Below are 26904 nucleotides of genomic sequence, written 5' to 3' on the forward strand. Positions count from 1 at the left end.
CCGGTTCACTGGGTGCCTCAAGGCCATGATGTGTATGGTCGTGTCAGTAACAGTCCAAATAACCAATCCCAAATTGTCTGAACAAATAAATCGTTTTATTTTGTGTCTGCATTTCCAGAATGCTTGCATGTGTCCTGACGAGCTGAAAGACGAAAAGCTTCGACAATGTCTGTTCTTTTCTCTGCTATTTGGGTCATTCCATGCCAACTCACCTAAGGGTCCCCAGGTCACCTCCTCAGATTTTGCTGGAAAAATTCTTAAATGTAGATCTATATGGCTTTACCCACCATGCAAAAGATTAGCTTTCAATTCCTCATAGTTTAAAAAATATCTATCTCTAGAGACCTTTGAAATTTGGCCCTAAAAATGCCAAATGTGAAAAACGCATTTTTTCCAACTTCAGTGGCTTATAATTTTATAATGGACTCCTCTAGAAAGCTAATATTGCAAATATTTACTAATTGGCATCCAAATTTTTACAATTATGGCATCAGATAGCTTCTGGGATGCATATTTCTCACTCTATAGGAAGCTAAAAATGGCTTTTTGGCCAAAACGAGCTAAAATAAGGTGAAACTATAGGAGCCCTCCTGAAAATATGGAACAACTTAGAATTTTGTCCTCATAACACAGTGATTATAGGGTCATTATCTATCCATAGATACATTTTTGCTGGGATAATACAGTTAGGTGATGAATTATAAAAGTTTTAACATAAGCACTTGCCTCCAAGGGCTGTAAAATGGACCAATTTTGTCCCCTGCTTTGACCATGTGTCTAGGGGTTTAGGATCTTCATTTTTTTCTAAAGATTGCCTCATATAAGATGTGTCTACTGACCGAATAATTTTATCTAACGCCCATGGCTTCATAGTAAAATAAATTTTTATTTACATGTACGTTTTTTTATAATTATTCACTTTTTTCATATTCAGAAATTTATAAATCTTAAATGGAACTATCCAGGAAAGAGTTACTGCAGAATTTTATAAACTGGTATACAAAATTTCAGATTGTGGCATCAGAATGTCTCTAGAAAGCACATACTCCTAGTTTTAGGAAGCCAAATATGGCAATTTGGCCCACTTGGTACAAAACAAGGTGAACTTGCAGGGATGCGCATGAGGCTAAATTATGCTTCTTATTAGACATTAGTGATAAGGATGTTATTTATTCATAAATACATGCTAATTATTACTTTTGTAAGTGATTGCAAATTAGAACAAGTTTGATTAGCAGCTTTTTTATTTACAGATATACAGAAACAATGAATATTAGTAATTTTTATACCTTAGAAAACTAAGAGGCACAGAATTTTACATCTTAGAAAACAGGTCTTGAACATGCTTATAGTCATGCTGTGACAGTTGGTACTGACATCCACCAGATTTTATGTCAGGGGCCTCAACCACACAAAGAATGTCGAGTAATGGCACCCAGCATTGATCTTTCTTTTTTTTATGGAGGCCATGAGAATGTGTTACCCCTTCCTTGCTTCATGAAGTTCACAAACACATCATTTTCATCATTATTTCTTGTGACAATGTTCCCAATGTACCATTTTCTGTCATAAACACAAGCAATACATTTCCCAGCCTGGTATACATCCAATTCAGTTAGGGTTGGGACTAATAACTGGGACAGATGAGCTTGTGTGGTTTCCGGTCCTGTGCATACTGTTGATGATACAGCATCAGAAGAAACCCTTCTCATCTCCAGACGTGTTGAGGAGATTGGCAGGAAACCATGGTGTGACCGTGTACCAGCAATGGTTGTTGCTGCTCTGAAGCGCTTCTCAAGGTCATACTCCATTGAATTTTTTGTTGGATTTCTTGTGATGTCACAAAGAAGAATTTGATCATGATGTAGGCAAATACTGTCTTCTGAACTGAAAGTAATTCCTGATCTCCATGAAATCAATTCTTGTGACTTCTCCAAAGCAGCAACTTGTTTTAGCCCAACCTTCCTTGTATAATAGGTCTTGTGACACTCCTGGTCTAATTTGGTTCCAACAGTGCATCTACTTGTCAAACTTGTGCCACTGGGCCCAGGTTTTTCTGCATCCATTTCCTTTGTTTCCTCCTCTCCTTTGTTCTCCAAACAGACAAACAGACAGACAGGTTGACTGTGCTGCCCCTAGTGTTGTGACAGACCATTACTCCATCTAGTGGTGTACGTCATAACTCATGACTTCAAATAGAGAACTGTAGGACATGTTTTTTTTCATATTAAAACCCAAGCATATGTTTGGATTATATTATCATTACAAGAATTTATTTTTGAATAAAAAATGTACTTATAATTATTAATTTATGAGAAGAATAATCTAAGTTACATAACTTCAGTTAATGCCCCCTGCATATTCACCATTTTTCGTCAAAGTGGCATTTTCAACTTCCTACAGATAGAAACATATGCATTTATCAGGCATTCTGAAAACAGATCCTTAAATTTCATATGCCAGTTTATAAATATCTGCAGTATCACTTTGCTGGAGTGTTCAGTTTCAGATTTATAAGTTCATGAATATGAAAAAAGTGAATAATTATAAAAAACGTGCATGTAAATAAAAATTTATTTTAATATGAAGCCATGGGCGTTAGATAAAATTATTTGGTCAGTAGACACATCTTATATGAGGTAATCTTTTGAAAAAAAAATGAAGATCCTAAACCCCGAGCCACATGGTCAAACCAGGGGACAAAATTGGTCCATTTTAGAGCCCTCGGAGGCAAGGGCTTATGGCAAAACTTTTATAATTCATTACCTAACTGTATTATCCCAACAAAAATGTATCTATGGATAGATAATGACCCTATAATCACTGTGTTATGAGGAAAAAAAATTCTAAGTTGTTCCATATTTTCAGGAGGGCTCCTATAGTTTCACCTTATTTGAGTTCGTTTTTGCCCAAAAGCCATTTTTAGCTTCATATAGAGTGAGAAATATGCATCCCAGGGGCTATCTGATGCCATAATTGAAAGATTTGGATGCCAATTAGTAAATATTTGCAATATTAACTTTCTAGAGGAGTCCATTATAAAATTATAAGCCCCTGAAGTTGAAAAAAAAATGCGGTTTTCACATTTGGCATTTTTAGGGCCAAATTTCAAAGGTCTCTAGAGATAGATATTTTTGAAACTATGAGGAATTGAAAGATAATCTTTTGCATGGTGGGTAGAGCCATATAGATCTACATTTAAGAATTTTTCCAGCAAAATCTGAGGCAACTTGGGGACCCTTAGGTGAGTTGGCACGGAATGACCCATTTTCAAATTTTGTACTACCAAGCATATTTTATAAGATATATATATATATATATATATATATATATATATATATATATATATATATATATATATATATATATTGACTCCTCCAATGTTCTTCCAGCCAAAGCTGCACAAAACAACTATGAAAAGCTATACAAGGTAAACCCTTTGCTGTTTCAAACTCAAACCGAGTTCCTCGACAGCTGCAGAACATTCACAAGTAGTAAATAAGAATTCCAATGCTACACACTCCTGAAGCTACCGGACCATTTCATCGCTTGTTGGCGAATCAGCGAAAGCGTAGACAAAACCGCACACCACTGAAGTTCCCAATCATGTACCATATGCAAATGTCAATAGCAGTCAACATGTATATATATATATATATATATATATATATATATATATATATATATATATATATATATATATATATATATATATATATATATATATATATATATATATATACAGTGGGGAGAACAAGTATTTGATACACTGCCGATTTTGCAGGTTTTCCCACTTACAAAGCACGTAGAGGTCTGTAATTTTTATCATAGGTACACTTCAACTGTGAAAGACGGAATCTAAAATAAAAAAATCTTGAAAATCACATTGTATGATTTTTAAATAATTAATTTGCATTTTATTGCATGAAATAAGTATTTGATACATCAGACAAACAGAATTTAATATTTGGCACAGAAACCTTTGTTTGCAATTACAGAGATCATACCTTTCCTGTAGTTCTAAACCAGGTTTGCACAGACTGCAGCAGGGATTTTGGCCCACTCCTCCATACAGATCTTCTCCAGGTCCTTCAGGTTTTGGGGCTGTCGCTGGGCAACACAGACTTTCAGCTCCCTCCAAAGATTTTCTCTTTGGTTCAGGTCTGGAGACTGGCTAGGCCACTCCAGGACCTTGAGATGCTTCTAACGGAGCCACTCCTTAGTTGCTCAGGCTGTGTGTTTCAGGTCGTTGTCATGCTGGAAGACCCAGCCACGCCCCATCAAAAATGCTCTTGTTGAGGGAAGGCGGTTGTTTGCCAAGATCTCGCGATACATGGCCCCATCCATCCTCCCCTCAATACGGTGCAGTTGTCCTGTCCCCTTTGCCGAAAAGCATCCCCAAATAATGATGTTTCCACGTCCATGCTTCACAGTTGGGATGGTGTTCTTGGGGTTGTACTCATCCTTCTTCTTCCTCCAAACACGGCGAGTGGAGTTTAAACCAAAAAGCTCTATTTTGGTCTCATCAGACCACATGACCTTCTCCTATTCCTCCTCTGGATCATCCAGATGGTCATTGGCAAACTTCAGACAGGCCTGGACATGCACTGGCTTGAGCAGAGGGACCTTGTGTGCACTGCAGGATTTTAATCCATGACGGCATAGTGTGTTACTCATGGTTAATTTTGATACTGTGGTCCCAGCTCTCTTCATGTCATTGACCAGGTCCTGCCGTGTAGTTCTGGGCTGATCCCTCACCTTTCTCTTGATCATTGAGGCTCCACGAGGTGAGATCTTGCCTGGAGCCCCAGACCGAGGGAGGTTGACTGTTATCTTGAACTTCTTTCATTTTCTAATAATTGCACCAACAGTTGTTGCCTTCTCACCAAGCTGCTTTCCTGTTGTCCTGTCGCCCATCCCAGCCTTGTGCAAGTCTACAATTTTGTCCCTGATGTCCTTCGACAGCTCTCTGATCTTGCCCATTGTGGAGAGGTTGGAGTCTGATTTATTGAGTGTGGACAGCTGTCTTTTATGCAGATAACGAGTTCAAACAGGTGCAGTTATTACAGGTAATGAGTGGAGAATGGGAGGGCTTCTTAAAGACAAAACTAATAGGTCTGTGAGAGCCGGAATTCTTACTGGTTGGTAGGTGATCAAATACTTATTTCATGCAATAAAATGCAAATCAATTATTTAAAAATCATACAATGTGATTTTCAGGATTTTTGTTTTAGATTCTGTCTTTCACAGTTGAAGTGTACCTATGATAAAAATTACAGACCTCTACGTGCTTTGTAAGTGGGAAAACCTGCAAAATCGGCAGTGTATCAAATACTTGTTCTCCCCACTGTATGTATGTATGTATGTATGTATGTATGTATGTATGTATGTATGTATGTATATATATATATATATATATATATATATATATATATATATATATATATATATATATATATATATATATATTGTTATGGCTGTGGAAATTCGAAATACACCATAAAGGGTCCTCAGGTGAGATATACGATAAGTTCATGTGTAGTTAGCCCACACCCGTTGTTTTGAGGGAATATGTGTGATTCATTAGGGCTGTGATGCTTTAGTTAGCCGTTTTTCTTTATCTGTCGTTATTTTGGTGCAACCACAACGCCAACCATCTCCACCAACCTCTCCACAACCAACATCTCAACAACCGTGCCATTCACACCACGACGCCACCTTCAAAACATTCCCCACCACCATCTTCGCCACCACCCACCTTACGAACGCCATCCTACATCCACCGCTAGGCCACGATCTCCGCGGGACGGGTGAGGGACGCGGGATTGTGCACTGAAGGTTCTTGTGGGAGCCCCGGGGAGAGATCTCCCGCCGGAATCTCCCGTCCGAATTACGCCCGCCTGAATCTCCAGCCTGATGGTCATCGCGCTTGGTGAGAAGGGGGAGGGGTGGGGCAGCTCGCTCCCGATTGGTAGATGTGCGGTGTGACGCGATCAGGGAGGAGGAACACCCCCTGTCGAGACCTTTCTCGAAACGCCTCGAAGAGGGGTGGAGCGAAGAACGGGGCGGAGCGACAGGGCGGAGCCCCGCGCTACAAAAGGGGGCGGACGAGATGAGAAGAGTTCAGCGTGTGCTTGATCCCTTTGTACATGACGGTGTGGTGAGAGAGAAAGAGAGGAAGCTCCTGCTCGAGAGTCCGCTGGTGGGACGGAGCATGCTTGATCCCTTTGTACATGACGGTGTGGTGGGAGAGAGAGGAAGCTCCTGCTCGAGAGTTCCTGGTCGGAGGGTCAGTCGGGGTCGGTGCAGTCCCGAGACCCCGCTTGTGGGACGGAGCGTCTGCCATTCCCCACTCTAGGCCCCAAGTATCGACGGTTTCTTCCCCCCCCCCCCCGTCCGCACCGAGATAGCGCCGGAAAACCCTGTTCGTTCCCCAAAATCCCGACCGTGGCGTCGAGCGGCCAACACGTGCTGGGGCGAAGCACAAGCTCACCAACCACACCGGAGGATCTGAAAGGTGAGGGCGCGGGAGAAGGACTCTGTGCGCAAAAAGGGAAGTCGCCACTTTTGTTTCTTTGGGTTTTGTGTAAATGTGTGTGTGTGGCGCCAGTCCGTCAAGTTTAGACCTGCATAAGTGTCAGTGTAATTATTATATTCAGTTGTAGCTCTGCGTTTCGTTCTTTCCTCTGTATACGTGCATGATTAATTGTTGCTGACTGGAAATACGTGCTTCCGTGTGTCGCGCATTAAACGTGCTTGTCCAATTGTTCCCCCATTTCGCTGCGTCCTTTCCTTTGTTGAATCTCCATCTTGCATCACGTAAGGGATTGATAGTGGGTTTAAAACACCCGGTAACTAATCTGAACCGTCAAGGTCGACGATAACTCCACTCGGTTATCCCTGTAGCACGGAATGAGCCGCTTAAGCGGTTCGTGTCCGGAGTCGACTTGTGGCGTGGTGCAACTCCTCGGTACGCTACCCGCGCAGGTACTTAGGTATATCGACATTCGGCGATTCACCCTATTTCGCGCGGGTAGAATGCAGACTGGGTTGTGGTGAGGTTAAACCCCCACCCATGACTAGCTCCTTGGTGATAGTTCCAAGAGGGTCACGACTGAATTGTCTGATCCGGTGGGCGACGCGGTCGCCATTCGAGTCAAGCGGCCGATCGCACACTGAACGGGCCGAAATTCGCAAATATATATATATACACATATACATATACATATACATACATATGAGCCTGGTGTTGGCGCAGTGGTTAGGGCAGCGGCTTGGGATCCAAAAGGTCCTGAGTTCAAGCCCCGTTGGGCCACTGAATTAATACACCAGGGGGTTGACTCAGCCTGTCATCCTTCCGAGGTCGGCAAAATGAGTGCCAGTGTACTGGTCCCGGTGTATGCCCCGGTTAGAATAGGTGTACCATATCCCTGTGTGTCGTAAGAGGCGACCAGGGTTGGCGTCAGGAAGGGCATCCGGCCATAAAACATTGCCTCAAGAAAAAAGCCTAACCCCTGCACAGCAGGGAAAAATGGCTGTAAAAACGGTCATTTTTTTTTATATCCCTGTGTCGTAAGAGGCGACCAGGGTTGCGTCAGGAAGGGCATCCGGCGTAAAACATGTGCCAAATCACGATGCGAATCATACGGATGATCCGCTGTGGCGACCCCTAACGGGAGGGAGGAGGAGGAGGAGGAGGAGGAGGAGGAGGAGGAGGAGGAGGAGGAGGATTATATATATATATATATATATATATATATATATATATATATATATATATATATATATATATACATACAGTATATGTATTGTTGCGGTTCTGTGACACCATCACTCCCCGAGGCAATTACACACAGCACAGAGCAGTTCCGAGACAATAATTTCATTCGTATTAGATAGCCCTTCCCCATTGTGTAGTGGGTTTACGGGTCATATGCGTTATGTGGGCTTTATTCCCATTCTTTATACATTTTATTTCCTTTGTCACACACACACACACACACACACACACACACACACACACACACACACACACACACACACACACACACACACACTTACCCAACAGACACTTCAACTCGATCTTCTCCTGACTCAAAACCACAATGCTACAACATTCCTCAGACCACCAGAACACTTTCATAATAATTCCCCCCACACCATCGGACCACAACATGAGCTCGCTTATCGTCGCCATTAATCACCACAACCACTATACCATAACCAACCACTATGCTACACCACTGCTCCCATCACTTGACCACCATCACCACCGATGCCGCACCTCCCTTTTGGGACCGATGGAACAAGGGAGTGGCCCGTACCATTATAGATACTCAGGTCTGGACGTTCGGCATCTAGCTTGGAGCGCAAGAGTACGCCAAATTCCATTCAACGTCTTATGGACAGCCCGAGTATTCCGCTCAATTACAGCCCTCATTAGGTGACCGGAGAGCACAACAAAATACCCCAGCACCATGTTAACCTCAGAGCTCTACCGCGTGGTAGAGTTCGGGGTGAGTGAACATTTCTGACACCAAGGCCTCGCATGGGCAGAGCTAGCACTGGTGTAATGGTCCATGCACCAATAAGGGAACTGTATAACACCCATCGCTCCGCCTTTCTTGTTCTTGTAGTCACAGGCTGAGCGCAATGGAGCAAGCGGGGTGAGCAGAATGGAATGGAATGGAGCTACCGGAGCATGGAAGGAGCAGTCTTATTCCATTAGCCTTTACACTTACAGCAGTCTCTCCTCTTACACGTTACGTTCTTTGTTTCATTTCCAATGTCAAATGTTACTTTCTGACTCATGTTTATCATGGTGATGGAGCTGGTAAGCAGGAAGGTGAGCTTGAGGGGAAGGATGCGGATGATCTGGCTGTTGTGCTGGAGAGTGGGCAGAAGATGAAGGAAGTACTGGAGCAGAATTGAAGGGGGGCATTTGGGAAGCATGGATTGAAGATGAACATGGAGAAGACTTGGGTGATGTGGGTTGAGCAGCAGAGAAAATAACTGAATTTCAGGTTAGAGGGGAAGTACATCAGGCAGGGAAGTAGGATTGAGTATCTTGGGAACAGTAAGTCTGTAATTCCGGGATGGTAAGTCTGAGGCAGAGGTGTGGAGGATAATTTGGGTGGGTATGAATGCATGGAAGAGGGTGGAGGGAGTAATGGCAAACAAATATCATGAAAATTGAAAGGGAAGGTTATGACGTCGTGTGTCAAGGCCCAGTCACACCTTGACGTTTTAGCCAGCTTATGCCGATTTTTGGAAAATTTGTCTAAAACGCTGGTACACGTCGAATACGTAATGGGTAAGTTTTGATAACATTGAGAGCACGCTGAAAAACACTGCCATACGTCATTGTACGGTGGCTTTAAACGTTGTACTTTTGGGTTGTCCTCAAATTTTCCATGCTTGAAATTTTAAGACTGATGCCAGCATATGACTCACACGTTCCGCATAACGCTTGCCATTAGTTGTCGGCACGTCACGCGATCGTTGACATACGTTACTTGTAAGGTGCTCATAAGTCGAAACACATCAAGGTAATGGTTAGCGTCAGTGTTCCAGACTCCCTAGTTTTTTTTTTTTTTTTTTTTTTGTCTTCCTTCCTTCGGTATGATGGTGATTTTGACACTTCGATTTCTAGTGCGGTTATAATATAATATAATTAATAGCCTGCCGCTCAACGATTTAAATCATAACCGCACTGTACACTGAACACCGTCATACCGAAGAAAAAAAACAAAAAACCGGGAGTCTGGAACACTGACGCTAACCATTACCTTGACGTGTTTCGACTTATGAGCACCTTACAAGTAACGTGCGTCGATGTGTGTCAACGATCGCATATCGTGCGTACAACTTATTCCCATCGTATGCGGAGCATGTGTCATACGGCAAGTACGTCGTAAAATTTTCAACATGTTTAAAATTACAAGACGTACTCCATTTAATACGACGTATGATAGCGTAATTTAGCGTTCTATTCACGCATACCAAACTTACCCATACCATATCCGACGTGCACCAGCGTTTTAGACGCATTTTTCAGAGGTCGGCATACGCTGGCAAGATCGCCAAGGTGTGACTGCGATGTTGACACTTCCATTTCTGCGGCGGTTATGATTTGAATCGTTGTGCGGCAGCCTTTTCATAACCTACACCACGTCATCGTCGGCGATGCGTGCAGCGCGCTATGCATAAGTTAGACTATCGTTGGGCATAGGTTGTGAAGGCCGACAACAGGTTCAGCATTCGTTGGTATAAGTTATCTATAACACAACGAAACGTTCTGTGTCCGTTACTAATACGTTATGCATAAGACCAAGTCATTATGAATACGTCCGAATCTTTAAAAAAAAACATCAAAAGTTTAACGTAAGCCAGCGTTTTTTTAATACGTTAATATCTCTTTTAATACGTTGCCGTTGCATACATTTTAATACGTTGCCATTGCTGGCTAAAACGTCAAGGTGTGACTGGGCCTTAATGCCAGCCTACCTTAATGGTCTGGAGACGGTGTCACTGACAGAGAGACAACAGCAGAGACTGCAGGTTTGCGAGAACAACTGGGTCAGGAGGATTGCGGGAGTGAAGAGGGTGGATATAAGGAGGATGGATGAACCGAGGGAGGAGATTGGTGTGCAGATGAGTGAGGGGGAGATTGGTGAAATGCTGAGGGGGAGAGGTAATTTAGCTAAACAAAATACTACAAATACAACTAAACTAGGGTTCCCTTAAGTGTTGTACACGTCTCCCCAGTGTCTCTGAAAACCGTAACAATACTTAGCTGTGAGGAAGAAAGGGAGCTGGATGAGATGGGGGGGGGGATTGGGAAGGTGAAGCTGAAGTTTAACAAGTTGATGAGGAAGCAGTAGAATAAGATTTCATCTCTTGTCCATCAGCATATTTGAAAAAGCCGTTCTACAAATCAGAATTCATTTCTACATCAACACATTTCTCACAACACACATCTAAATAGAAACCTTTCACATACAATGAACCCAAAGGATATCAGAAACAGTGATGTGTACACATGCTGCAATTGGCTTGGATCATGTTGGCAGAGATAGAGTAAGTGATGACAGAATGGCTGGAGCTCACATAAGTGCTGGACATTTGTTCATACATTCAAAGCCACTTCAACATTGAAAACAAGCCTGTCAAACAAATAATGTCTATTCGAGTAACGGTAGCAATCGCTGAGATTTAGGAACCTACCGGTGAGACAGTGAGGGGGGCAGTTCACAAAACTGGGTGTAGGAGAGATGTAGCGTTGGCAGGTATGGTGAAGGATCTGCAGAAAGGTGCCTTTCTCAGCAGAAGAGCTTGCACTCCATTGATCATGGCATTCATCAAAGATGATGTCAAATTCGGTGGAGTTCTGCATGTAATAACACAGGAATAAATGAGAATTTGCTGTGACAAAGAAAATAAATTAGTGCATCATTTTCAAAGTCTACCTTAGATAAATGCTTAAAAAATAAAAAAAAAGGATAGAAAATATATATATATATATATATATATATATATATATATATATATATATATATATATATATATGTATATATATATATATATATATATATATATATATATATATATATATATATATATATATATATTTATATATATATATATATATATATAGCCTGGTGTGTTGGCGCAGTGGTTAGGGCAGTAGCTTGGGATCCAAAAGGTCCTGAGTTCAAGCCCCGTTGGGCCACTGAATTAATACACCAGGAGATTGACTCAGCCTGTCATCCTTCCGAGGTCGGCGAAATGAGTACCAGTGTACTGGGCCGGTGTATACCCCGGTTAAAATAGGTGTACCATATCCCTGTGTCGTAAGAGGCGACCAGGGTTGCGTCAGGAAGGGCATCCGGCGTAAAACATGTGCCAAATCACTATGCGGATCATACGGATGATCCGCTGTGGCGACCCCTAACGGGAGGAGCCGAAAGAAGAAGATATATATATATATATATATATATATATATATATATATATATATATATATATATATATATATATATATATATATATATATATATATAAATATATATAATTTTTCTCACATCGTAATCAATAAAACTGTTTCAACAATTGCAGTTTTAAACCCAATAATGAACAGCCTGATTGGTGCTTCCAAGTGTTGCATCACAAAGTGTGCCATCCTTTGGATGGGGATTAAGCTGGGTATTTTGTCTTCTAACATTAGTTTGTGGACGTTAGATTTCATGGTGTCTTTCATGAAGAGTCGGCAGGTTATCAGCACCTTGGGAATTATTTATTTTTATTTTTTTACAAAATCCCATCTCACCATCAGTCGTGTGGCAAGCCTGGCCACCTGGCTTAATGAAAGAGTTGGAACAAAAACTTTTCCCGGTTGACGCAAGAATGTGGGAATAATTGGGGATGTTGAAGTTGTAATAGTCGTCGTCGAAAATTCCAAGCTATTCAGTTTCATTTATTATTTGTCGTTTTATTTTTCTTTGCTATTATTTTAGAAATTCTACAAATCAACGAGATTATTGTAATTACAAAGCTATATGCATATTGTTTCATGAAAGAGGGTGGGGTGGGGGGATTAACCAATAAAACATGTTAAGAATAGCTCGGTCAGTGTGCTCAAGGAGGTTAGATATAAAATTGTAGCAGGGACTTATCAGAGCTAAGTTGTATTGTAAAACTTGCAAAAAAAACGTAAAAAGAAAGTGAGGCATCGGATGTATTCTCATGGAAGCTAAAAGTTATTTAGTTTTCTCAGTACTGCTCGACCTTTGTTTCATATCATAATTCCCGAGTGGAGACTGTTTAAAAAATGAACTTGAAGCCGAAATTTCATGAGTGAACATTTATTCTAACTGTTCTTCAATCCATCTAATAAATGGTGAGTAGGAATTGTAGTTATCATCACAATTTCTACATTGGTGACCCTGACGTGATGAAAAAAAACAAAAAATGAAAAAAAAAATCCAAGGCCTCAGACAAAAACTCCAGGAAGATGTTGAATGTTAGTTCCATTCATTCCAGTTAATGAAAGAACACATCTGGTGAAAAATTCAAGTGACAAAGTCAAATTCACAACTGTTACATAATAGACATCCCACAAAAGTGCTATGCGGACGGTGATGCACATAAGGCAAGTGACCCGCATATCATGCGTTTGGCCCATTTTGTTTCTGAAAACTCACAGACCCATTTTAGTATGGTTAAAACCCATATTGGATGGCAAGTACAATAAATTTTAAAACGCAATGTTTTGCTTCCATTCCACCTCGCAAGGATTGACACACAGACCAAGAGACCTGTAGTCGATATGCAAAGTATCACTCTAACTCTCGTCAATTGGCTGTGTGATGTCATGAGCTCCCTAACCAAAAGCCACATCACCACCCTTGAGGATTCCGCATGCAGCATCACTTCACTTGCGATCACGTCAAATAAGTAAATAATAATAATAAAAAAAACTGGTTTTCAATTCCTACCAACCAATTTTTCATCACCTACAACTTGCCACATATGATGGGAAGGAATCCACTTTTGAAAATTGGCTTGAAATAATCAGGCATATTTTATATTGAATTGTGAACGCTGAAGTACAGTAATGTAGTTGAGAACCCCATAGGCCAATGCTACACATGCTGGCCAAGCATGTTGCTCGCTACTCACTACAGTGTGACTGGTAACTCAAACTTTAAATACTACTTTTTTAATTCCACAATTATTCTCACGTTCCCGTGGAGTCGGCCAGGGAACATTTTTGTCCCAATCTTTCCCAAACCAGCTGGCCAGGCCCGGAGATTGATCACAGAGGCGATTTTGGCAGACATTTGGAATCTGTTTGGGGTGCTAGCAATATCTCACCTCTTCGCGAAAGACACCATACTTCAACGTCTACCAAGGACCAGTGTTGACAGATGGATCCTCTGGCTTAACATCCTTCCAATGGAGTGCTTAGAGATTCAAGCCCAGGTTAGACAGCTCAAAGTGTAGCATGCATACCTCCAAGGTATTCTGCAAGTCCATTGGTATGGACCAAACCAGCTAGTCCCTCCCCTCCCCCAAACAAACAAACAAACAAACAAAAACAAAGTTTCACAAAATATAATCCCATAACCTGAGAAGTTGCATATCATTTATATTGAAAACTAATTGAATGGGTGAGAAAATAAGAAGCATTGGCTAAACAGATATGATTATTAAAATTTGGGTAGAACTACTTTCAAATCACAAAAAGCCTTCACTGGACAACTATACAAGTGACCTGTGATGCATTTTGATTGATTAAATACCCTGCCAATCAACAAATGGTGGTCAAAAGAGAAAATTATCAATGTTAACCAATATTCATGATGAGATTGTTGCATTTCCACTGACAATGCAGTTAAAAGGAGAAGAAAGGCTCACAAAGTCATGCTCATTGGAGAACTACTCGAGTAGAAAGCCAACTTGCAAGGAAACTGAAAAAAACTTTTCACCGCTTGATCAATATGCTTGCGCCAATACGAAGAATGTAATTTTCCAAAGCAAACCGATTACGAACAGGGGACCACCAGATCCAACGTTTGAAATGGATGTATAGGGTACAATAATGACAACTCAAATCGATTACCCCAGCAACACTGATGCCGTCAACTCGCTGAATCTGTGCAAGGGTCCACCGTGACCGTTGAACAAAGCCTTCAGAGCTGTCAAATTTTTTCACCTTTGTGATGAATGCTTTATGAGGCTTATCATTGGTCACTGCAGAAAAACAAACAGCAGGTGAAAGAAGGAAAAACAGAAAGAGTGAAAATAAAGAGCAAAAATAAATAAATAAATAAAACAAGTTGCTACACGTGCAACTGCAACTGCAAATATGAAGAAGAAGAAAAAAAAACTCACCGGACACACACAAATACGTGGTATATCGACCCGATCCTCCAGCCGGCAGAAAGGGAATCTTCTTTGGTGTTCGTCGCTGCACAAGTGCTGCAGTCAGCATCCTCTCATTCGAGCCAAATACCTCCCGGCCAATGTTCTGCTTGGTTCCCATGGTAACAATATTCCTGTCACATGACAGGTATGTTTGGATTGATTATTAAATACTAAATTTTGCTGCACAAAAGCTGACCTCACTGCCCACAACAAAAACAATTGTACCAGTATTAATCAGTTTGGGTAGGGTGAAAACAGACCTGCCAAGCAAAATTGAATATCTGTGTACAAATCTTTCATTCTGTATGAATCAATAGTTGTGTGCAAGATATCTGTTACAAAAATATTACAACAAAATATTGTTTTCATCATCAGTGGTTAGCGCGCACGCACGCACGCACGCACATGCACCTGTTGTAGTCGAAGGAGGTTACATATCAAGAATACCTGGAAACAACATGTACAAATCAAAATTCACTGGTTGTAAAAGTATTCAGCCCTTTAGGTCAGGACTTGGTGGGAGCACCTTTTACAGCAATGACTGCTATAACTGTTTCTGTGAAGGGCTCTGCCAGCTTTGTACAGTGAGATGGTGATATGTTTGTCCATTCTTCAGGTGAAAATTTCTCTAGTTCTGCCAAGTTTGATGGGGATCATCAATGGATTGCATTCTTCAAGTGTCACCATAAATGTTCAATTGGGATCAAGTCAGGACTTTGGGCCACTCAAGAACATATATTTTCCTCTTATTCAACCACTCCAGTGCAGCTTTAGTTTTGTGCTTCAGATCATTGTCCTGCTGAAATGTGAATCTCCAACCCAGTTTCAGATTCATGGCTGACTCAAGCAGGTTTTCATGAAGGATTATCCTGTATTTTGCACCGTCCATTGTCCCTTCTATCCTGACAAGCTTGCCAGGTCCTTGGTGATGAAAAGCAGCCCCGTAACATGATGCTGCCACCACTATGTTTGACAGTAGGGATGGTGTTGACTGGGTGACGTGCAGTGTTAGACTTGCACCAGATATAACACTTTGAATTTAGACCAAAAAGTTCAATTTTTGTCTCGTCTTACCACAAAACGTTTCTCCACATACCCGCAGTATCATGATCATTAAGATGTTTTTTTTTAACCACAAACTCCATACGAGCTTTTCGATGCGTCTTTTTCAGTGATGACTTTTCTTGCCAGCTGTCTATGGAAGTCAGCTTTGTGAAGGGTACAGGATATTGTTGATTTATGAAAACTGATCCCCATCTCAGACACAGATCCTTGCAGATCTTTTAGTCATTGATGGATTTTATGGTGACATCCCAAACCAGTTTCCTGCTTTCCTAGCTACTGAGATTGGGTGGGTAACCTGATCTGGGTTGAGTCTGGGTGGTATGATACGTCTTCCACTTTTAAATGATGGATTTCACCGTACTCAAAGGATCATGAGCACTTTTGAAATGTTCTTATAATCCTCTCCTGAACGATGCTTCACCTCCAATTTATGTCTGACTTCTTTGGAAAGATCCTTGGTCTTCATGTATGCCTTGTTGGTTGACCAAGTGAGTTGCTCTTAAAACTCCTTTGATAAGTATGGGGAGGGGGGGAACTTTTAAGTTAAACCACTGATTATATGCAGGTGAAACCCACTACACTTATTTTTTAACCTTTCAAACAAATAATTTGCTCCTGAAGTGATTTCGGGTTAATTAGGGAAAGTGGTTGAATAATGATGCAACTGAGAATCAACTGGTTTTCTCTGTTAATCAAACTTATTCACATTATATCTACTGTACATTTTTCACTTCACCACTCTGGAGTAGTTTGTGAAGATAATATATTTAGTTTGAATTGAAAGCATCATGAAATAAACTCAGGTGACATCAAAATGTAAAAACTTTGGAGAGGAAGGGGTGGGGGTGGGGAATACTTTACAGGCCACTGAACTTTAACCTGCAACTTCAATGGGAAGTTGACAAAGGTGTACTTGCTCTTTGACACCTTATGCAGTCTTCTTGGAAACCATTCACTCATTCATGGTATTTAGTATATTCTAGACGACCCATGAACCCGTTGGGTTCCCATTGTGACAGCGGTTGATTACAAAAAAACAAAAACAAAAACTTTTTTCAATATTATTTAGTGGTGAAACTTTAACTTGAAGAAAATTTGAGCATTTACCTCAGGAGTCATCGTTTAGCCAACCGGTTTCTCGAGGTATATAAACACATTCTCCATGGTTTGTGTTTGCGCTTTATGGATCGTCATACCAAAACTTGACTGAATCGGGAATTGATTTTTAAAAAAATTTTTTTGCCCGATTTCAATGAAACTTAATACTGCACACCACAGGCCAATGGTGAGTAAGGTGGCACTAAAATTTTTGCGCTATCGTGTACCATTTTGGCTGTATTTCAGGAACATACATACATATATATATATATATATATATATATATATATATATTTATATAGATAGATAGATACAAACACACACACAAAGATGAGAGTTTTAGTAATATATAGATTATAAGACTTTAATCACCCATTCATGGTGTTTATTGTCAATTATTAGTTGTTTACCATGTTTTGTAAACTTCGTTTTCAGATTATAGCTCCATTTCTTCACAATATAATTCTGATGGTTTTACGCATGTTCATAACCTCATACACGAGCAAGGTTTTAGGTCTAAAATTCACAGATTGAAGAGTTAGACAGATGTGAGGAAAATAAATAAATACCCCCCCCCACAAAACCAAATGAGCATCTGTATAACGAGTGCCTGAAACCCCACAATGGTGAAGCAGTAACTTCATTTAAATGTTCTGAAAAACGAAATATTATAATAAACCATCAATGCACTTTTACACACTTATCTTTTAATGTATCCAAGATCGCTACATTAAATTTAAACATTTACACTTTCCATTTCACCACACTACACCATGATGTACACTTTAGGACTAACATTATCTGAAATATTTTTATCCATCTAGAAATCAAATCAGAGGCACAACCATAATGAGCCATTCCGGTCCTCTCTGGCAATCTATGAATCAACAAACTGGATCATTGAATTAAGCAATTTCAGCGAATCTAACCTCCTGCCGATAATCCCACAAGAGCATTTGTGGAGCATGTGCTCCACTACAAGGATTGTACCAGAAGTGTTCATAAAACTAGCATCACACAAACATCAAAGATACAAATCACTAAAGTGATGAAATTCTCACAGACGTGGAAATGACTGTGCCCTGGCACATCTTTGATCAGTGGGTACTTCCAGCCTTGGGATTCTTGCGACACACTGCTCCGGCATATGCTCCCATAGCTGACCTGATCTGATACTTGCCTCTCAAAACACCGTGCCATTAGGACAAGTAAATATAACTTCAGGCATATCTGGTTACGTGATCCGGCCCAGAGGTAAACCAATGCAAGCCCAGTGTGTGGGTTGGTCTGATGACATTCCCATTTGAATCTCCGAAGTCAAATTACATTTCCAAAATGTTTGCCCAAAGTCAACAAATGTCCTTCATGTGAAGTTAGTTTGGCAAACATCTCACGGCTGTCCTGCAAGCGGAACATGTCCAAGCTCTCTAATAAGCCTTTGACCAATATAAAGAAAACAAAAGTCTCCCACAAGAATTCAAAGTTTCCTATTTTTGTACTTGCAGCATGGAATTTCAATGAATGTCTAATTCTGCAACAGCAATTAGGCAAGCAACCCTTCCATAGCACGAGGACCACTTTTTGGAGGACTGGTATTTAAAGGGGTGGAAAAAAAAAAAACACACACACAATTAGCAGATAACCTGGTTCCACCAGGCTGTTGTAAGAGAATAAATTCCAATACAGTATGGAATACTGAGGGAGTTTTCCAGCATAATAGCAGGGACGTGTGGAAATTCCGCTTATGTAAAATGTGACTTCAAGTCCTCAAACACCCCCTACTCCTTGCCCTCTTCCCAGACCCAAGTCTTCAAGCCCACTCCCAACTCTGTCCTCTCCTCCCCTTTCTTCAAGGCTGCAACCCCTCCCCCTCCCACCCCCAACTCCAACACTCTGTCCTCTACTACTTCATACTTCAAATCCTCAACACACCCTCCCAACTATAACTTTCTTCAAGTCCTCAAGCCCCCTCCCCACCCCAAGTCTACAAACCCCCTCTCCCAAGCAAAATTTCTGTCTGCTTCCCCTCCTCCCATCCAAAGTCCTCAACTCCATCCTCTTTTCTTCCCTCTCCCCCACCCACACTCTAATCTTTGTTCTCTACTCCCTCTTCTTCAAGTACCCAACCACAGGCACGCAACTCCCCATTTTTAGCTCACCTTGACTTTAGTCAGGTGAGCTTATGTGATCGAGCAGTGTCCGAAGGTGAGTGAGTGACAATCAGTCAGTCAGTCAGTCAGTCAACACTTCAGGAATTATCGCTTGAACCAAGGACGATTTTGATGAAAATTGGCCACAAGCCACAAATTTGATGCTTAACGAAGATGTATTGACCGCGTCGAGGGGTTTATGGGGGAGGGGGGATGTTTGACTCCCCCCCCCCCAAAAAAAATAGGTATTTGCTCTCTTCTGCAAAACTACAGACACTATTTCTATGAAACTTGACCACAACTATCACCCATAATGTACCAAAGTTTGTTCACAGCATTAAAAAAATAAATATATATATTTATCTACTACATAAATGGCAGTCCTTCTGTCTGTGTTTGTTTGTTTGTTTGTTTGTTTGTTTGTAACCAATAAGCTCCTAGACCAGTGAACCGATCTTGATGAAACTTTACACACATATAGACCTAACATTCAACTCCAGGATGCGCTAAGGGGCTTTCCATAAAAATTCTTGGAGGGTGGTTTAACGTGATGTTATTTTCGAATAGTGCGCCGGCGTATTAATCGTAATAAAAGGCTTCATGGTTAAAAACGCTAGGGTTTTTTGAAATACAAAATGTTCGTATTCGTTGACTTTTTAAACATACACATTCTCCTCCTGTTATAACAGCTTTGAAACCAGAAACATTATGCCACTGCGAAAGTGAACAAATTTGAATTCTCGAATGGCACGTGCACGGCAACAGCGACAGAGGCATTCAGAGGTATGCCGTTTCATAATACACGTCTCCCAATTCTTACTTCAAGAACGGTTATAATTTTGATGTAAATTTTGACGTAGTTAGAGCTCACAAGTAAAATTGCAAATCTTTTTGTTCTTCAGGAGACGTCAGCAGAGAGAGATGTTCACCTTGCTGCCGAGAGATCTGCCCGCGACCGAGTCAGGCAAGCAGAATCAGCTGCAGAGATAGAGACTCGCATAGCTGCCGAGAGATCTGCCCGACGATCACACCCGTGAACAGGCCGATAGCTATGCCATCGACACTTTCACTTCGACATCACTATGTTCTGCAACACTACACAACAGTGTCCAGATAAATGGATACATACAACCAAGAGTGAAGTTGGATTTGAAAGTTGGATTTGAAAGTGAACGCAACACGGCCCTCTTTAGGACCCCACTTCTAATTGTTACACCACTTCTTTTGATGAGTTCTTTTGTGGTTTTTTCAGGTGTGTTTGGGATGGTTTTATTGAATTTTCAGTGAGTGTCAGTTTAAAAGGCGGCTAGCTGATGAAGGGAAGTATAGGAAGTGCTCCAAGAACAAGATATTTCAACCACGAAGCACCAGGTGTTTTTCATATTAAACTTTAAAACCTAACCATTCACTGCACCGCTATATTTACCAGTTGCGATGACAATGATTGCTCCCTCGGCGTCACCTCATAAAAGAAGCCTTCCTAATTATCTCCATACAACTAATGCCTCAGTCTAACTAGCACGAGGAAAATAGGCACTTAGTCTTACCAGCAAATTTCCCGGGTATTACCGGGTACTTCAGCTAGTATAAAATATATAAATCAGGGTCTAAGGCAGTGTGAGTGACTGTTGCTCCTGATCTCGGTGAGCTTCAGGACACGTGGTCCTATTTTTTTCTTCAAGTCCTGAAATCCTACCCTTCACAACCCCAAGTCCACATAATAGTAACCAACTGTTAAGATGGCTAAGGTTTCTTGGTGAAGGAAAGCGATGAAAAAGAAATTATTTGTTGGATGGAATTGACTGAAGAATTTGGGTTATATTGTCATGTTTGTGGGGGGAGGGGGGGTTGTTAGATATTACCATAGAACAGCGAGGAATGGATAGTGTAGCGTGGTCTGTGTGCAAGTAGATAGCCATCTCAATGTACAAGTTGGGAAACGTCAGTTTAAGCATCGTCTTGTTTGTCTGTACACCATACAGGGGATGGTGGTGGTAATAATGAGTTAGGGTTGTGGTTAAGGAAAGTCTGTGTAAATCCCCTTTGTAAACAGATGTTTTGGAGAAGATTTTTGAAGGTTTAAATAAAATAAAAAACAAAGATTAAAAAAACAAAAGGCTGCCACACCACGTGACCTACGACGTCATGGTTATCATGAAAAACATTCTACACGAGTCGTCGCACCGATGGCGAAAAATTGTCACTCCGACAAGCGGTTGCGGGGAGAAGAGAATAACAAATACAGACACCTGCGCATGTGACCGATTGCTTAACCCCGCATTTCACTTTGTGAGCTAATAATCCAGACTCACCATTTCTGAGGAGTTCTACCACACCGTTAACAGGCAATAACATCAGTTCTCACCAAAGTGCACATCTTTTGAAACAAGACTAGGAATGTGAACACCAAGGAATACTGTCTCACAATGCACATTTTACTCTCTGGAAATTAATGTAAAAAGTGTAGCTAAATGATCAAATAACGAGGAAAAAAGAAAAATAGGATCCCTAAGATTTCATTTGAAGGAAGTTTAAAATAATCACAACCCTTGCAAACGTGAATGGATGAATGGAGCAAGGACAGTAGTAGAGCAGGTCTCTGATAAAGCAGCAGAGTAGAATGTTGCATACGAGCGTTGATATGATTACATCAATAGAAACATTATCAAGAAACGACAGCCTGAATATGCCACATGTTGATACAGTCACTTCCAGTATTACATAAAATGCTACAAATGAGATTTAAGTGGAACCAGCTGATGTTCCCACCTAATGTACTGTGTGGAAGAGATTAAAACACCATTTCCAAGATCAATCATCACAAAAAGTCACCATCAGAAATTAGGGAACCGTGCTCTTTTGTAGTGATATGGACAGAGAACAAACAATCAAGATGGCAGAAATACATCATACTGCAGTGGAACTGAAGCTGCCCATGTTTGGCATCAAGCCATACTGGATGTTCAAGATTTCAGTGAAGTCGCCTTGAAAAGCAAATAACGTTTCTACAAGAGCTCATTTGTACCGATTCCAATCGTTCAAAAGATCTTGAACATGGTGACAGGAATGTTATATATTGTTAGCAAGGGTAAAGTAAAACCTGCGAGGCAACTCTGTATGGGTTACCGGTCTAAAGAGTAACCAATACAGTTGCCTAGCTTTACTGGTCTAAAGAGCATGACCGGAAGTAAGAAAGTGAATATGCAGAATAAGGTTTGGTCACAATAAGCTACAGTCAAGCAGCCAAATCTGAAACAGAGATGGCCATGATAATTGCCAGTAAAGATCATACAACACCAGATTCACTTATCAAAGCCAAAGGACTCAGTCGTAGTTGTCAAAGACAAGAGATGTACCAAGTGAAACTATCTGGTAAGAACACCTTGCACGACACAGGAGGGATAACATTTCAAACCTAGAAGGGTACTCGGTAGAGCATATACCTCTGGCATGCAATGCCTGATCCACGAAAACATATTGGACCCAATACATTTTTGAAATATCATGCTATATATTGTTGCGGGCCGGCGGGGTCAGGTGAGAAGACCACTAAGTGGGAATTGCAGGCCGTCGCTCACGGATAATTCCGTGACGCGGCGATCGCTTAACCGACCGTGGACGCCAATAACTCAATCACGTGACCTAGGGTCCTCCCGCCTATGGAATTTGGTTACCGAATTAACCACGCAGTTTAACCACCAGGGAACCAAGCCCTCGGTACGCTTTGTCCGAACCGGATCACTCGACCGGATCGGATCACCTTTCCGGATCGGATGCAGCCAAGCGACACTGCCAAGGACGTACCAGCTAGAAGGAATGGACCGTTGGGAATAAAGACCCAGCTAAATCTGGATTCGAACCATGCTGGACCAATGAGGGAAAAGCCAAAGGCGAGCTGGGAGCATTTCTACAACAATTATTTATTTACAGCAAGCGAGGAAAAGCATGTGGCACAACAAAGGTGTATTGGGTATATAACGCAGGGAAAGATGAGAGGGGTGTGACAATTACACAAGCAACTTACTAAAGCAGACACAGTGCAGACTTGACACGAGATTATTCACAGTAACAACAATAAACGATCTTCTACAGGCTTACTTAACAGACAGGTGCCAGCACACTCAGACACACACACACAGAAAAAGAAGAAGAAACCCCAATGAAAAAAAGGACTTTTGCAGCCAGGGAGGGAGGGGTTGAGGTTATAGATTTTGGTACCTGGGTGTTTCGGGGGAGGGATGCTCCGTGGTGCGGCATCCGACAATAGCCGCGTTGTTCTGGCCACAGCCGCGCCTGTGGAGATCGTGTTCCGAACAGGAGGAGCTTGAGTGGAGAAGGGAGGAGCTTGAGTGGAGAAGGGAGGAGTCGAGAGGGCGAGGGTGGAGCAGTAGGCGGGACCAGGCAGGAGGCTTGGTCGAGAAGCAGGAAGCGAGGTCGTGTGGGTGGAGACGAGGAACAGGAGGCGGGCCGTCGAGATGAGACGTGGGCGGAGTCAAGTAGCAGGAACACTCCGTGTGAAGACACCCACAACAACCACTACACGGAGGATTTCTCCGTGTTTTCTAGAGCCTGGAGGTCGGGGGAGGGGCCATGCCGAATCCTACATCGCCTGAGTTGGCGTTCCGACTGGCCCCGACCCCTCACATGGTCCGCCATCCTGGGCCGGGCTTCGGCCAGATGCCGGTATAGCCCACCCACCTGGGTGCGAAAGTGCAAGTGACATGCCGCACATGTCTGGCCTCGGGTAGACGGTGGAAGCTCAAAGCGCCAGTCTACTCCATAGTGCACGTTGGGATTTTGCCTCAGAAGTGATCGTTGGGGAGGGTACCGTGGGTTGTCATGCGGTGGTAAGCGAGACGAGGGGCAAGCGGGGCAGATTTACCTCAGAAAAGAAAAGGTGGGAATAAAATAAAAGGGAAAAATGATTTAATAATCATAACTAATAGCCCATCGCAACGCACTCCCTTGTCCTCCCACTACACGAAAGGAAGGGGTCTATCTGCACGTATATTAATGGCATAACTGACTCGGGACAACTATCTGTTGTATGCATGCGGTTTCGAGAACCGCAACAATATCATTTTTGGCCCCATCTCTCAATGGTGAAAATCACTTCATAAAATTTAATTCTTGTATCCAGATCTGGATTGGTATCTTCACCAAAATCGAATCGATTCTTCCTTGTCTCACACACCCAACGTGCAACGTGTCCACCAAGTTTTGTCCGAATCCGTCCATAACTTTTTGAAATATCATGCTATACATCGTTTTAGGCCCGATCTCTCAATGGTGAAGAATCACAAAAAAAAATTCTAGTAGTCGGATCCAGATCGAGATCTTCACCAAATTCTAATCAGTTTATCCCTGTCACACACCGAACCTGTCCACAACATTTTGAGATATCCTGTACTAGTCCAGGAGCAAGGACCTGAAAAAAATGAAATCGTTCAACACCCCCTACAGAAAAGGTTTGACTTGACAGGGTGGTAGAATAGACCCTATAGAACACCTCCAGGAGGTATGTGGTTTCAAATTGTGGTATCATTAAAATGCTACAGGCCATTATACATAACAAAGGGTACTTACCAAGAGTATTTACCAAGGGGTAATGTAAACGTGAATATCTTTGCCGAGACTCAACCAATTTTCAATATTGAGGTATCATTGGCTTCTTATTATAATTCTCTTTCAGAATATTACAGAAATGTCGATATTCATTCAACTGTACAACCACAAGAGGGTGGAGAGAGATGAAAGTGATGTTCAGAAGCTGCTGACCATCATCTCGTCAGAGCTTATGACCGAACCCTTCTCCCTAGACAACGTTGATGATGGAATTTCGTCACTGATTAACATTGCCACAGGTATCAGGATGCCCCCAGATGCTGCTACACGCATGGTTAACTCCTACCAGATAGGCACCGCTCAAATGACAACATTTGTTGAACAGAGACTGAATACCAATGAAGTGACATTTTGAGATTCCCTGCCAAACCTGAAGATCAAAACATTTGCCACACTCAGCAAGAAGAAAACAGTGAAGCTAACTGATGAGAAAGTTATCACTCTTCGTGCTGACTGTGAACTCTTTGGCCGCCTTCTGATCACAGGAAAGTCAAGGGACATCAATCTGAGAGAACTCCTCAGCTACGAGCTATCAACAGTGCCATTATCCCTGGCCCATTACGATGGCAGCTTGAGGAAGACCAACAAGAGCGTACTCATTGCTGAGTTAGAGAAGAAGGTAGATGTCCATCCAAAACTGCCACAAGTCACAACCAGCCAGATGTCTACGGCCCACATCGTTGATGCAATGGCGCTGGTACAGATGACAAAGTCCGCTGGTGCTGCAAACTTCGGTGAAATGGAATTCAAGTATTACAGCCTGGTTACTGCCTCTCTACGTCGGAATGGTTGTCAGCGGGTTGATGTTGTCTTCGACCGGTACTCCAGCCTCTCAATCAAAGCTGGGGAGCGAGAGAAACGAGGAACATCTGCAGCCTTAGAGGTGACAATCCAAGGGCCAGCCACTCCTATTCCAAAGCAGTGGATCAAATACATTGGAAATGTAGAAAACAAAGTCAACTTGTGTGTCTTCTTGGCAGACACATGGTGCCACATGGGGGTAGACACTCTGCTTGATGGTCAACACCTAGTCATCGGTGGTGGTTTCAAGAACCCACAGAAGTCTGTGCTAGTCATCAGGGGGCACTGCGAAGAACTGGTTCCCCTCAAGTCAGATCATGAAGAGGCAGACACACAAATATTGCTACATTCAAAACATGCCTCTCATTATCACACCAGGATTGTGATTCAATCACCTGACACAGATGTGGCTGTCCTCTGCACCACACACTACAGAAAACTCCAGTGTCGGGAGCTGTGGTTTTGGACTGGAATCAAGGATAAAGCGAGGTATATTCGTATCCACAGCTTGGCACACAAACTAGGACCTGAGCTGTGTAATGCTTTACTCGGCTTCCACGCACTCACTGGGTGCTATTCAAACAGTGCACTCTCGGGACTCGGTAAGAAAAAGGGTTTCAATGTCTTACTTGACAGTAAATTGCATCAGACCAGTCTGGGACAGCTTGGAGAAGAACCCGAGCTCAGCAACAGCACTTCAGAAGCATGCGAAGCCTTCATATGTGCAATGTACTCAACAACCAAGGGGGCTGGGAGTAAAGTTAACAATGTGAGATACTGGCAGTTCTGTCAAAAGGGACAAAGAAATGAAAATCTCCCCCCTACATTCGACAGCTTACAGCAACATATGAAGCGAGGAAATTACCAGGCCTATGTATGGAAGAGAGCATTGGAGCCTACACAGAGCCTTCCACCAGCAGCTGGACATGGCTGGAAAATTCAGGATGGGGCCCTGCAGCCTGTGCTCATGACCAAAGATCCAGCACCACAGGGTCTTCCGGAGCTGACTGTCTGTCACTGCAAGAAGTCTCTATGTCGCCGAGCCGACTGCACATGCAGAACCAACCACATGCCATGCACAGAAGCATGTGCATTGTGCATGTATGGCCGAAGAAACTTGTGAAAATCCAAGAACAATCTTTGAATCCAGTGGTGAAGAAGACGCTGACTAAAAGTTACAACAGATGACATCTTCATGCTTCCATGGCGAATGTGATTCCTTGTTGCCAGACACAAA

General features: G+C 42.1%; 1 protein-coding gene across 7 annotated transcripts in view; it reads right to left on the reverse strand.

Annotated features, from left to right (window-relative positions):
- LOC147011970 (syntaxin-binding protein 6-like) overlaps nucleotides 1-26904 on the reverse strand; it is a 77588-nt gene that overhangs the window by 38467 nt on the left and 12217 nt on the right. For 4 of the 7 annotated variants that reach the window (XM_085857856.1, XM_085857857.1, XM_085857855.1 and 1 more), the window contains 3 exons: nucleotides 14896-15059; nucleotides 14624-14754; nucleotides 11227-11389 (listed from right to left, as the gene is read on the reverse strand). In XM_085857856.1, the coding sequence (XP_085713982.1) occupies nucleotides 11227-11389; nucleotides 14624-14754; nucleotides 14896-15046 (445 nt within the window). In that variant the 5' untranslated portion in view covers nucleotides 15047-15059. Of the gene's footprint in view, nucleotides 1-11226; nucleotides 11390-14623; nucleotides 14755-14895; nucleotides 15060-18152; nucleotides 18290-26904 lie in introns of those variants that run through there. The other 3 variants (XM_085857852.1, XM_085857853.1, XM_085857854.1) reach the window with 3 other exon arrangements.

This window comes from Eptatretus burgeri, chromosome 15 (genome assembly GCF_056783735.1).
Source record: "Eptatretus burgeri isolate ZD-2024b chromosome 15, Ebu_testis_v1, whole genome shotgun sequence".
Lineage (NCBI taxonomy): Eukaryota > Metazoa > Chordata > Myxini > Myxiniformes > Myxinidae > Eptatretus > Eptatretus burgeri.